This window comes from Podarcis erhardii, assembly GCF_964252035.2.
Source record: "Podarcis erhardii genome assembly, chromosome: 7".
NCBI lineage: Eukaryota > Metazoa > Chordata > Lepidosauria > Squamata > Lacertidae > Podarcis > Podarcis erhardii.
In genome coordinates this window covers 86,233,205-86,247,939 of record NC_138511.1, presented here as the reverse complement: position 1 = coordinate 86,247,939, position 14,735 = coordinate 86,233,205, and the positions used below count along the sequence as shown (strand labels likewise).

The following is a 14,735-nucleotide window of genomic DNA, read 5'->3' as shown; positions in this document are numbered from 1 at the left end:
TTTAGCAGTGACAAGGAGGGGATAATTACCCTTAAGGGCAGGAGATGCTTGGCATTAATGGCAGGAGGCAATATTGGGAGTGACTGGAGAAAGCAGCCTTCCTATGGTCTTAAGAGGGAGGGCGTTAATTAGCATTAACTGGGGGCAGGGCTACTGTTTGGGGTCGGAATCAGGATTCTTAAGCTTTTAGTGGGCGTTAATTAGCAAAAATTAGCATTCATTGTGGGAGGGGCTATTGTTTGGGGGTCTGAGGCACAGCTGTCAACTTTTCCCTTTTCTTGCGAGGAATAAGGGAATTTCCCTTAAAAAAAGGGAAACGTTGACTGCTATGGTCTTCTCCTCCTCCGGCAATCTTTACCAAACTTTAGTTTATGGTTGCCATCCATTTTTGATTTTAATTAATTTTTATAATGTTTTTATAATGTTGCACTGTTTTAGTGTTGTTAGCCGCCCTGAGCCCGGCTTCGGCTGGGGAGGGCGGGATATCAATAAAATTTATTATTATTATTATTATTATTATTATTATTATTATTCTCACGTCCTTAATAGGGGCGTTAATTAGCATTAATTAGTCTTAATTGCATATGGTTAATTAGCATTATTGGGGGGGGGGAGAGACGGTTATTAGGCCTAAGAGGGGCTCCTGTTTGGACTCCGAGGCAGAAGTCTGCTTATGGTCTTAATTGCGGGGGGGGGGTCGTTAATTAGCGCTAATTGCCTGGGGTTAATTAGCATGAATGGGGGGAGGCGGCTATGAGGGGACTAGGAGAGGGGCTACTGGTTTGAGGGAGGCCGGAATGAGGTGGGTTCGGGGGTTTAAATAGGGGACGGAGCCCCCCCCCCCAAAAGCCAACTTACCTGCGCGCCGCCCCCACCTCAACTGCCGTCTCCAGCGAAAGCCGCCTCCTCGCCGCTCTCCCATTGGCCGCCCGCTCAACCGCTCCCGCGCCGCTATTGGCTCGTGGCGACGTCAGTCACCTCCCCGGGCTCCCTCGGAAGCCCCGCTCGCCGTCAGTCAGAGCGGTGGCTCCGCCCCTAACGCTACAAGCCCCTCCCCTCGCTCTCCTCGAGTGTGTGGGCGGGCGAGGGGGGGGGCGTGGAGCACCCAATCCGAGACGGGAAGCTCGAGCCGGCGGCGCTTATTGGTCCAAGGGACTTCGGACATCAAGGAAGAATCCCGCCCGCCTCTCGACGCCGCCTACTGGCGCCTCGGCTTGTCACTCCTCAAGGCACCGAACGTCCTCCTCGGGCTGGCTGGGCGGGCGCGGAAACGCGCTGCTCTATTGCCCTCTAGTGGCCGTTGAGCGCGTTGCTGCTGTAGCGGCTGAGCGATCCGGTCCGAGGGAAAGCTCTCTCCGGCTGGGATCGCGAGAGATCCAGGGCAGGTGAGAGCAGACGGTGGGAAGGGAGCTTGCACGTGTACAGAAACGGAAAGTGAAAGCGCACCTATTAGGGCCGAAGCGATTTTGCTTTCTTTGCAATAACTTTTATTGGGTTTTTAAGGAAAGTGATGTAAAGTAAAACCAAGAAAGAACAGTCAAACCAGGTAGGATGAAAAGAGAGACCGAAAGTGATCAGCGGGAAAAAATTATATCAGGTATGCTTTATATTACATGAATGAATGAATCACTATTTTTGTAAGCTGCGTCGAACAGCAATAGCAGTCAGGAAGGACTTCAAAAGCCATGACGAGACTGAAAACTAGGTACCGTATTTTTTGCACCGTAACACTCACTTTTTTCCTCCTAGAAAGTAAGGGGAAATGTCTGTGCATGTTATGGAGGAAATGCCTACGGGTGGCCTGCCTACTGATTTTCCTTCTCTAAAAACTACGTGCGTGTTATGGTCGGGTGCGTGTTATAGAGCGAAAAATACGGTATATTTTCTATTCGTCCAGTGAGGCTGAGAGAAGAGACGGGTGCAATTGTTAATTATAAAAACGTGATGCAACAGCAGCAAGAATACTCATTGCAAAGTATTGGAAGACACAAGAACTACCCACCCTGGAAGAATGGCAGATGAAGGTGATGGACTATATGGAATTGGCGGAAATGACTGGCAGAATCCGAGACCAGGGAGAAGAGTTGGTGGAAGAAGATTGGAAGAAATTTAAAGACTACTTGCAGAAATATTGTAAAATTAAGGAATGTTAGAATGATGTTGGAATGAAATTAAGTGGCTTTTAGCAGTAATGCTATTAAAGAGTATGTGAAAACGGATTGTAAACAGGTGAGAAAGTAAAGTTATAATATATTAAGTTGAAGGATTAAGATAAAAACAAAGAGGGAAAGGATTTGCTGAATTAACCAATTGAATTGGATTACAAAAAGGGAGGTGTGAGGAGGTCAGGGAAATAAGGGAATGAAGGATAAACATGGAAAGATAGATCTATTTTTAATTGTTTTTGTTTTTCTCTGTGTTTTTGTATTTTTTTCTCTTTTTTTGTTTGTTTATTCTTTTTATGTCTGTAACATTTTTTTGAAACTTCAATAAATATCTTTTAAAATAATAATAATAATATAAACACGTGAGATGAAGGCCCAATATACAGCTGCAAAACAGCCCCATTCAGCCGTTCAGCCAAGGATCTTTTTTTGCCAAGTGATTTTCCCCCCGGAAGCAAAGTCCAAAATGAACGAACAAATTATATTGCAATGCAGTGTTGTGAACCACCCTGAGGGTCTAGGGCGGTAAACAAAGGTGATTAATAATAATAATAATAATAATAATAATAATAATAATAATTGGGACGTCCTAAGGAAAAGCCTGTTGTCTTTGTCCGCAGAGTTTTCTTGGCAGGGATACTGGAGTGGCTTGCCGGTTCCTGCTCCAGGTGGATCACGTTTGGTCAAAACTCTCCACTATGACTTGTCCATCTTGGGTGGCCCTGCATGGCATAGCTCATAGCTTCTCTGAAGTGAGAGCTGGACCATAAAGAAGGCTGATCGCCGAAGAATTGATGCTTTGAATTCTGGTGCTGGAGGAGACTCTTGAGAGTCCCGTGGACTGCAAGAAGATCAATCCTATCCATTCTTAGGGAAATCAGCCCTGAGTGCTCACTGGAAGGACAGATCCTGAAGCTGAGGCTCCAATACTTTGGCCACCTCATGAGAAGAGAAGACTCCCTGGACAAGACCCTGATGTTGGGAAAGATGGAGGGCACAAGGAGAAGGGGACGACAGAGGACGAGATGGTTGGACAGTGTTCTCGAAGCTACCAGCATGAGTTTGACCAAACTGCGGGAGGCAGTGGAAGACAGGAGTGCCTGGCGTGCTCTGGTCCAGGGGGTCACGAAGAGTCGGATGTTAAAGGGAAGTTTTCCTTCTGCACATATGTTTTCCCTCTGCACATAACTGTGGCCTTATGGGAAGCATTGCTTCTTTTCTCTTGCATTCTGGGAAGTCTTGCTTATAATCTTTTCTCTGTTTCTGCACACACTGTACGAACCTGTTCCAAACACCAAGACATTCTCTCATCGTTCAGTTCACCTTAAGTTCATGGTGACTTGTTCTCCATGCATAGCTGACCACATCTATAGAACTTGATTATTGTATTCTTTCATGTTATGATCAATCATTAGTAATTGTTTTATGCCATATTAATCTTTAGTTATTATTAATTAGGAGGTTTCATGCTTGTCTAGTCCCAACCTCGTCTCCCAGCCTTTAATCTACCAGTGATTAATGTTCACATGTAATTCCCACCCCTCACATGTAATTCCCGCCTTGCATTTGCATTAACCAATAAGCAACGAGTTTCTTTGTGTTTGTATCAACCAATCAGCCACAAGCACACCTGTGGCAATGTTTGTAATATTCAATAAAAGAGAGTTCCCGGGACTTCCCGGCAGACGCCTCTCGTGACACCCACTGCTCGTCTCCCGTGATTTTCATTCCTACAGGATGTGATTAAATGACTAAACAACAACAAGGAAAAGCAGGACATTCTGGAATCAAATCAGAAACCAGGGCAGCTTCTGTAAATGGAAAATAGGGACACTAGGAGGTCTGTTGCTGTCTGACAGTGGAGATAGAGCATGGGTAGGCAAACTAAGGATCGGGGGCCGGATCCGGCTCAATCGCCTTCTCAATCCGGCCCATGGACGGTCCGGGAATCAGCATGTTTTTACATGAGTAGAATGTTTCCTTTTATTTAAAATACATCTCTGGGTTATTTGTGGGGCATAGGAATTCGTTCACCCCCCCCAAAAAATATAGTCTGGCCCCCCCACAAGGTCTGAGGGACAGTGGACCGGCCCCCTGCTGAAAAAGTTTGCTGACCCCTGAGATAGAGCATAGCTGGTCATATCCTCTGTGACCCTAATTTAAAGCCATCCATGGACTCAGCTATACAGCTGCAAATATAACGTTTTAAGTGCATTATACAAATGTGACACTACATGGCGCTGGTGAGCTAATGGCAAATTCAATGTATTTTTTTTTTTTTAAAGCATTTTTTTAAAGAAGGATTTTCACAGCTTATACCGTATTGGCCCGAATATAAGACACACCTGCAAATAAGCTGCACCTTTAAAATTCAAGGCTTGCTTGTGGGTGTGGCCCGCCTCCCGGCACTATTGCCTCCTGGCATTCCCAGCACAACCTCCCCAAGCCGGCGCCAGGGAAGGCTTGTGAGGAGGCTGTGCAGCATTGCCCCATGCTGCTTGGCTGCTCTCGGGGTGGGGGGCTGGAGCCGCGCCGCTTTGCCGGCGGCCTCCCCCCCCCTTCCCCCTTCCTAAGGCAACTGGGAGAGGCTTGGGAGTGGCGGGCAAGCAACACACCGCTGCCCCACGCTGCTTCTGGGGAAGGCTGCGAATATAAGCCATACTTTAACTTTTCACGGCCCAAATTGGGGGGGGGGGGGAGGGAGTGTGGCTTATATTCGGGTCAATACGGTATGTGTAGTTTTCACCTGAGTCCGTTCCTAGTCATGGTCCTTTTATTGCTGGGGCTGATGGGAGTTGTAGTTCAGAAACTCCTGGACGCCTCAAGGCCCATCACCCCTGGAATCTCGGACCGCTCAGAAATTTGGGTGGCGTGCATCAGGCCGCCAATTTCCTAGACGGCTTTAAAAGGATTATAGACAAATTCCCTTTCAGACTTTTTTTTTAAAAAATGATATTTTATTCAATTTTCACAATGAAACAATAGATAAAAAAACACAGGAAAAAATACAAAAAACCCCACAAAAATACATGAAATACAGATTAACATAAGAAGACAATAAGAAAAAAAGGAAAAGAGAAAAAATGAAAAATCCCTCTTTTTTAATATCTCTTCTTTAGTTAACATATTTTCCTGACTTCCTCACGCCTCCCTTTTTTGCATTCCACTTAAAAATTGGTTCAGCAAGTTCATTTCAAAATTTTCATCTAATATTAATCCATTCTTGCCCAATCTTAACCTTGTTGCTAGAACCCCTTCATTTCATTTCAATGTCATCAACATTCAAAAATTGTACAATGTGTCTGCAAATAGATTTTAAATTTCCTCCAATCTTCTTCCACCAACTCTTCTCCCTGGTCTCGGATTCTGCCAGTCATTTCCGCCATTTCCATATATTCCATTACTTGCATCTGCCATTCTTCCAAGGTGGGTAGATCTTGTGTCTTCCAATGCTTTGCGATGAGTATTCTTGCTGCTGTTGTTGCTGTTATGTATTCCCTTTCAGATTAGACATCCCTTTTATTTCAGTGTATTATATAAAAAAAGGATACTTTGTATTGGGTATGAACTTTTGTATACCTTTCGAAAAGTATCGAGAAATATAATTAAATGCAAAAGAGAAAGAGAGAGAGGATTAGGAAGGGAAGCCAGGGGCTTTGAACGGATGGTGCAGATGGCAACCACTCTTCGGCCAGGCTCAGTGTTTGACAGATGAACATCTGGAAGAATTTGGCTGCTGGATCAGGGCCAAAGGGGGACCAGCATTGCCTCCATGGGTAGCTTGCAAGCGCCATAACCCGCTTCTGGTCCTGAAACACAAGCAACAGGTATTTCCCATGCCGGATTTAAGATTGCTGGAAGAAATATCAACAACCTCAGATATGCAGATGACACAACCTTGACGGCAGAAAGTGAGGAGGAATTAAAGAACCTTTTAATAAGGGTGAAAGAGGAGAGCGCAAAATATGGTCTGAAGCTCAACATCAAAAAAACGAAGATCATGGCCACTGGGCCCATCACCTCCTGGCAAATAGAAGGGGAAGAAATGGAGGCAGTGAGAGATTTTACTTTCTTGGGCTCCATGATCACTGCAGATGGTGACAGCAGCCATGAAATTAAAAGATGCCTGCTTCTTGGGAGAAAAGCAATGACAAACCTAGGCAGCATCTTGAAAAGCAGAGACATCACCTTGCCAACAAAGGTCCGTATAGTTAAAGCTATGGTTTTCCCAGTAGTGATGTATGGAAGTGAGAGGTGGACCATAAAGAAGGCTGATCACCGAAGAATTGATGCTTTTGAATTATGGTGCTGGAGGAGACTCTTGAGAGTCCCATGGACTGCAAGAAGATCAACGAACAAATTATATTGCAATGTAGTGTTGTGAACCACCCTGAGGGTCTAGGGCAGTAAACAAAGGTGATTAATAATAATAATAATAATAATAATAATAATAATAATTGGGACGTCCTAAGGAAAAGCCTGTTGTCTTTGTCCACAGAGTTTTCTTGGCAGGGATACTGGAGGGGCTTGCCGGTTCCTGCTCCAGGTGGATCACGTTTGGTCAAAACTCTCCACTATGACTTGTCCATCTTGGGTGGCCCTGCATGGCATAGCTCATAGCTTCTCTGAAGTGAGAGCTGGACCATAAAGAAGGCTGACTGCTGAAGAATTGCTGCTTTTGAATTCTGGTGCTGGAGGAGACTCTTGAGAGTCCCATGGACTGCAAGAAGATCAAACCGATCCATTCTGAAGGAAATCAGCCCTGAGTGCTCACTGGAAGGACAGATCCTGAAGCTGAGGCTCCAGTACTTTGGCCACCTCATGAGAAGAGAAGACTCCCTGGAAAAGACCCTGATGTTGGGAAAGATGGAGGGCACAAGGAGAAAGGGACGACAGAGGACGAGATGGTTGGACAGTGTTCTCGAAGCTACCAGCATGAGTTTGACCAAACTGCGGGAGGCAGTGGAAGACAGGAGTGCCTGGCGTGCTCTGGTCCAGGGGGTCACGAAGAGTCGGACACGACTAAACGACTAAACAACAACAACAGTATGCAGCCACCAGAGGAAACCCATGATCAGGATCCAAGCAGAAGAGCCTTCTCCCTTTTTGCAGCTTCCAGCCATTGGGACTCAGAAGCGAAGCTGCCTCTGACTCTGGAGGCAGAGCCAAGCCCTGTGGCTAGTAGCCTTTGATAGCGGATTTCTCCAGTCCTCTTTCAACAGCCTTCCAACTTGGTGGCAGTGACTGCCTCCTGTGGGAGGCAGTTCCACAGATTAGCTATGACGAAGGATTTTTGTTTATCTGTCCCGAATCTTTGCTGGATGTCCCCCTAGTGTTATAAGAAGGGGAGGAAAACTTTTCCACCCTGCTGTATATTGTCTTATAAATTCCTATCAGGCTTCCTCCCGCCGCTTTCTCTTTTTTTATTAAAAAACGTTTTCATTAACCAATTTCAACATAACAAATTGTCAAACCGTATGGTATGTACTGAGTTGAATAGGATCCAGAAAGCAGCAGTCTGATTGGTCCTAGAACAATAGGATTCAGAATGCAGCAGTCTGATTGGTCATAGAACAATGCAGCAGTATGATTGGTCTGCAGGAACCACCCTATCCAGCTCCAGATGGAAGTGAATCCACAACCTGATTGGCCTACAGGAGAATTCCGGAATTAGCCAATCACGTGCAGCCCATTGTGTAAATTATGTATATAAAGCAGATACTTTGGGGAAACTTCCATTTCCTCCTCACCACTATGAGCTGAATAAAGAGCATGAAATCCACTCTCGACTCTTGAGTATATTTCACCGTATAATCACAAACATAGTTTACCTGCCACTCCTCCATCCCCTCTTCCCCCTAGGACTTCCCTCAGCTTCTCTCTCTGATTTCTCTGTACATATTATTCTCTGCATGTTATAAAATTATATATATCCTTACCTTATCTATCTATGATGTTAACCAATAAATTTGTGTATGTTTATTCAAAACCTGCCAAGGAGTCCAGTTCATTTTGTTGTCCTTTTAAATAATTTGTAAAAAGCTCCCATTCTACCTTAAAGTAACAGTTGTCCTTGTCCCGCAGTTTACCGTATTTTTCGCTCTATAAGACGCACCAGACCACAAGATGCACCTAGTTTTTGGTGGAGGAAAACAAGAAAAAAAATATTCTGAATCTCAGAAGCCAGAACAGCAAGAGGGATCGCTGCGCAGTAAAAGCAGCAATCCCTCTTGCTGTTCTGGCTTCTGGGATAGCTGCGCAGCCTGCATTCGCTCCATAAGACGCACACACATTTCCCCTTACTTATTAGGAGGGAAAAAGTGAGTCTTATAGAGCAAAAAATACGGTGTATGTCAGTTTGGTCAGTTCTGCATAGCTCATCAAAACGCCCGAAATGCGGCAACGTTTCCTTGGGGGAAAGTGGCTCCAGCCACTTTTCTTCCACAGCACACATAGAATCATAGAGTTGGAAGAGACCACAAGGGCCATCGAGTCCAACCCCCTGCCAAGCAGGAAACACCGTCAGAGCACTCCTGACATATGGTTGTCAAGCCTCTGCATAAAGACCTCCAAAGAAGGAGACTCCACCACACTCCTTGGCAGCAAATTCCACTGTCAAACAGCTCTTACTGTCAGGAAGTTCTTCCTAATGTTTAGGTGGAATCTTCTTTCTTGTAGTTTGGATCCATTGCTCCGTGTCTGCTTCTCTGGAGCAGCAGAAGACAACCTTTCTCCCTCCTCTATGTGACATCCTTTTATATATTTGAACATGGCTATCATATCACCCCTTAACCTCCTCTTCTCCAGGCTAAACATGCCCAGCTCCCTTAGCTGTTCCTCATAAGGCATCGTTTCCAGGCCTTTAACCATTTTGGTTGCCCTTTCCCGGTTCTGCAGTATTCTTATTGGCATGCGCCAACCCAGAACTGTACATAATATTTCGAGTATGGGTGCAACCCCATTGATTTGTATACAGTAGGTAAACATACATGGGGGTTACAGTCGTAAGGATGGTGCCTAATGCCAAAATCACACATAGTCAAAATGCACTGAGTTCAACGGTGGGTGGGATTGCCAAAGTATTTCTTCCCCTTTAATTTTTTAAAAATTGCCAAGCACCTAAAGCTGAATGCAGGCAAGTTAAATGCATGCAAATTGTGGGCTTACTGTAATGGGAGCTGTTAGTTTGTGGGTGCCAGACACATGGATTCTGCAAGTGTCGGAATTTAATCAAGGTTTGGCGTGCTAAGCTGTGCTGCAGACATTCCCAGCCTCTGTACTCAGCAAGTGTTAAAAGCCAATTAAAAGTGTTAATTGCTAAAGAAGCCAGCCTGGCCTCTGGTGTTGAGGCAATCGCCGGGAGTGATGTGCCATTAAGACAACAAAGGATCAGGGACCTCCGTGCTAGATGCAAAATGGGTGGCAAGCGGGAGAGTTGGAGCAATGGTTGATGTCTGTTTCAGGGCAGGGAAAAAGGACCTCTTGGGGTGTTAATGCTGTCAGCCCCTCCACCCTATGCTCAGGTTGTAAAGGTAAAGGGACCCCTGACCATGAGGTCAAGTCGTGGCCGACTCTGGGGTTGCGGCGCTCATCTCGCTTTATTGGCCGAGGGAGCCGGCGTACAGCTTCCGGGTCATGTGGCCAGCATGACTAAGCCGCTTCTGGCGAACCAGACCAGCGCACGGAAATGCTGTTTACTTTCCTGCCGGAGTTGTACCTAGTTATCTACTTGCGCTTTGACGTGTTTTCGAACTGCTAGGTTGGCAGGAGCCAGGACCGAGCAACGGGAGCTCACACCATCGCGGGGATTCGAACCGCCGACCTTCTGATCGGCAAGTCCTAGGCTCTGTGGTTTAACACACAGCGCCACCCGTGTCCATTTAGAACAGTGGTTCTCAACCTGTGGGTCCCCAGATGTTGTTGGACTACAACTCCCATTGTCCCTGAGCTCTTGCCTTGCTAGCTAGGGGTGATGGGAGTTGTACTTCAGCAACATCTGGGGACCCACAGTTTGAGAAAGGCTGATTTAGAAACTAGCTAGCACCGGTGAGAGTTGTCGTTGGCATCCGTCTGTCTTGGGGAGGAAATAGAGGAGTGCGCCTTTGGAATTGAGGTCAAACCGCTGGAAGGTTGCAGCACCTGCTGTGGGGCTGTTGAGACTGATACAGGAGAGACATGTTTCGTTGCAGCTGGGGCAGAAGAAGGCACCTGTTTGTGCTGCTGAAGATGCCCCGTGGCGTTTCGACTCTCTGCGCTTCTCCCAGCGGTCATTCCTCCTCTGGTCACTGCTGCGGATGCACAGCCTGACTGTCTGTCTCCAGGCACTGCGGTCGTCTGCAAAAGATTCCCAAGCGGCGGGGTTGATGTTGCCAGCGTTCACGTCACGTTTGCAGACGTAACACAGAGTTGGCCTGCCAGCGGCCTGGTGCCTGAAGCCAGCCCCCCTTAAAGGTAAAGGTAAAGGGACCCCGGACCATTATGTCCAGTTGTGGCCGACTCTGGGGTTGCAGCGCTCATCTCGCTTTATTGGCCGAGGCAGCCGGCGTACAGCTTCCAGGTCATGTGGCCAGCATGACTAAGCCGCTTCTGGCGAACCAGAGCAGCGCACGGAAACGCTGTTTACCTTCCCGAGCGGTACCTATTTATCTACTTGCACTTGGACGTGCTTTCGAACTGCTAGGTTGGCAGGAGCAGGGACCGAGCAACGGGAGCTCACCCCATCATGGGGATTCGAACCGCCAACCTTCTGATCGGCAAGCCCTAGGCTCTGTGGTTTAACCCACAGTGCCACCCGCGTCCTAGCGTTCAAAAGGTTAGTGAGACAGAACTCGCCTTTGCAGAAGCCACACTGAATCTTCTCCAGCAAATTCCTCGTTTTCTTCCATATGCTTGGTGATCTTATTCTTCATAACGCTTTCCACCAGTTTATAATGTAATGCACCTTTAGCTAACTGGATCTCCCCGGATCCCTCCCTCCCCATGGTCACTTTCTAGTCCTCTGGAGCAGAGGTCAGTCTTAGGACAGGTTTACATATTTTTGTACGCCAGCAATTTGGCATTTGATTTCTTTGACGAATTGGAGGGGGCAGAATACAGCCTTGACCTGGTGCTTTGGTCTCTTTTTAATTTGTAATTGCGGCCTAGAATTTCATCTTTTGCCACCAGCATTTGCCTCGTCCTTCAGACTCCCCTCTTTGAAAAGTCAGTTTGGGCACAGGGATCTCAGGGGTCTACGTTTTCTGCCATAAGACAAAAGGCAAAGGACCCTCCTTTTCTGCAATCTCCTTCTACTTTAGCACACCTTTAAGTCTCCTGTCATCCTAACAATCAAGCTGTTTCCCTACTTTTGAGGCATTTAAAGACTTTTGAACATGTTGGTGTTAACATTTTAATGATGTGTCCCTCGATTATTTTAATTTTTCACGCCCTTTACGGTCTGCTAACATTTCTTTGGCCGGATTTTTAGGTTCCTATTTGTCCTAATTTCAGCAAGTCTTCCGTTTTCTGAAGGAAGCCTTGTTGCTTCTTGTAGCTTTTTTGACTCTTGCTAGTTAACCATGTCAACATCTTCTTTCCCTTGTAAACCTCTGGTATATATACCTAGCTCTGCTTCTATTATTATAGTTTTGAATAATAGAATAACTTCTATTATTATAGTTTTGAATAACATCCTGGAGAGATTTCACCCTCTTGGCATTCCCTTTCAACACTCCTTTCTTCCCCCCTTTTTCTTTACCAATTCCCTTGTTTTGCAGGGAAGTTTCCAAAGTCCAGTGTCTTTCTGTAAGAAGCGCCACTTGGTTTCCCTAAAACTGGTCTTTTATCTGAGAGGGGAATGTGGCTGAGTCTAGGGTGCCCCATGGCACAAAAGGAGCTTTCAGTTGTGCTTGCAGAACCAGCTCTGGATGTTTTTAGGCGAATTTTGTGCCTAAAACATAGGGCAATTCTCTCTCTCTGTGTGTGTGTGTGTGCACTTGGTCAAGTCATGAGTTCTTTGCAGAAAACCTTGTATGTCTAGACGTATAAAGGTTAAATTCAGGACATGGCGGGGACGTGTGGGGAGGTGGGGATGAATATTTTCATACCCCTGGCCCTTTAAATTGCAAACTCCACCTCCCCAATGTTAACATTGTCTAAACAGCATTTTGGGTGTCAGTTCCACATCACTTAAGAGAGTTGTGCATGTGTAACGCTGGCCATGCTTTCATCCTTCTCGATTCCGTCTTATCCCCCTGCCTTGACCGGGGGCCAGTATTTCGACAGGTTTAAAGACTATCTCAACCTGTCGAAGGTCATCATGGAGATCATCGAGGACCGGAAGAAGGGGCAGGCTGGTTTTCCGGTCTGGGACCCCCTTGACTGCAGTGATGTGCCCTTGGGACCCCTTGAAGACCCCTTGGGGGTCCTGGCTCAGTGGGCCATCAGCAGCGGGAGCAGCGGCTCGGAGGGTGGAGCGAACGGCGAGGCGTCACAGACCCCCCAACAAGCCGCCAAGGGGGTGATCTGCAACTTTTGCAAGCACAACGGAGAGTCCAAGAACGTCTACACTTCCCACCCGCTGAAACGGGCCGACGGGGTGGTGGCCTGCCCCATCCTTCGCAACTACACCTGCCCGCTCTGCGGCGCCACAGCCGGCAAGGCCCACACGCTCAAATATTGCCCGCTCAACCAGGAGAAGCAGTCGCTGTATCGCAAGTGCGGACGCAACTCGGCCGGGCGCAAGGTGAAGAGATGAAGAGAGGGACCTCCCTGCCCAGGAACGAAGAACCACCAACCCACAACTACTGTAACTAAGAACCAGAGATAAGACAGAACACATCGCCAGGCAACATTTTTGATACCGGCAATTCCAAAAAGCCAGCTTCGTTTGCCCCTACCCAACCTCCCCTTTCAAAATACATTTAAATCAAGACATTTGTTTTGTATTATTTGCTTTCTACGCCAGGAAGATGACGGATGCTGCAACAAGTGATCTTTTTTAAAAGACATTGGGACACATACGGGATATCATGAAAATACACCCTGCTTTTCAGTTTGAAGAACGGAAATCAGCCTAGTTTGTTTCCCAAAATCTGTGAGTTTATAACACTTTTGTTTCTTGCTTTTTTTAATGTCTGCAATTGTCTTAAATCTTTTCAGGGACACTTGTTGCATGATGGAAGCAGCTATTTTCCCCCCAAAGAATCCTAAAACAAATCCCAAAAGTTGCCATTTTGTTTCTTATATCATGTGTGTTTTGTATATGTGAGTAAAGTTTATATGCTTTGAAAAGAAATATTTTTATATATATTTTAGAAAGAAAAGTATTTATATCTATATTTGTTCTTGTGGGTGGTGGTGTTTGCATTGCAGAAGTTTATTATGTTTTGTTCCAGTGACATTTGAGACTGTTTAATAAACAAGTTTTTATTGTTCTTGCATCAAATCATTGCCTTTCTCAGTTTTGTTCTTGGATCAAACTGTTGAAATTTCTTCAAGCTGTTCCCTGCAAGAGTTCAGGCAACGACAGCCTGACCGTAACTTGGAAAGTTTACAGTACTTGGAAGTAAGTCCTGCTTAGGCCAATGAGGCATATTGCCTTGTAAATACCTCTAGGTCTGTGCATAAATCTCTAGGTATTTTGTTAATAAAATATTATCTGTGCACAAACATGGAATCTAACTGGGTTAGATAGCAAGACTTTTGGGGAAGATCATCAGTTGAAAATGGGGAATCCTTAAATAATTGCAGCTGAATGTTCTAACATGCTTTGGAAACCTCTGCGACCCGAGTAAATTCCGAAAACTGGGATCTATATTTCCTTAACTCTGCAAAAAATTAATGCTTCCACTTATCATGTGTGGACCATGCAAGGCATCAATGCCTCATATCCACTAACCAGTGAAAACTCCTACTTTTGTCTACATTTTGTCTTCTCAGATCTCAATAGGCATTAATTGTACACTTTTAAGCCATCACGGGGAGTAGAAACTTCTTCTTTTTAAGGTTGGGGAGAACAAAAACGTGTACTCCCTTTCCTTTCACAGAATTCATGAAATTCACATAATTTTTTTTCCTTCTCAAACCTCCCTATATAGGGCTGGATTTTGCACCCGTTGAAATTAAGTCAAAGGGATTTGGTATTACAGATGTGCTTGGCATTCACAAATCACATTCACCCTGTCTTTTTGGGGTGGGCTGGGCTGGGGGTAAAGGTAAAGGGACCCCTGACCATTAGGTCCAGTCATGACCGACTCTGGGGTTGCGGCGCTCATCTCGCTTTATTGGCCGAGGGAGCCGGCGTACAGCTTCCGGGTCATGTGGCCAGCATGACTAAGCCCCTTCTGGCGAACCAGAGCAGCGCACGGAAATGCCGTTTACCTTCCCGCCAGAGCAGTACCTGTTTATCTACTTGCACTTTGAGGTGCTTTCAAACTGCTAGGTTGGCAGGAGCAGGGACCAAACAACGGGAGCTCACCCCGTCACGGGGATTCGAACCTCTGACATTCTGATCGGCAAGTCCTAGGCTCTGTGGTTTAACCCACAGCGCCACCCGCATCCCTGTGGGGAGGGGGTAGATGCATTTTTTCC

General features: G+C 46.1%; 1 protein-coding gene across 1 annotated transcript; it reads left to right on the top strand.

Annotated features, from left to right (window-relative positions):
* The first annotated feature begins 11,845 nt into the window (after positions 1-11,845).
* On the top strand, positions 11,846-14,253 carry NANOS2 (nanos C2HC-type zinc finger 2). Its single transcript, XM_081870529.1, has one exon. It carries the CDS (start codon positions 12,364-12,366, stop codon positions 12,898-12,900), a length of 537 nt encoding a protein of 178 aa, XP_081726655.1. The 5' UTR covers positions 11,846-12,363; the 3' UTR covers positions 12,901-14,253.
* The last annotated feature ends 482 nt before the right edge of the window (positions 14,254-14,735 follow it).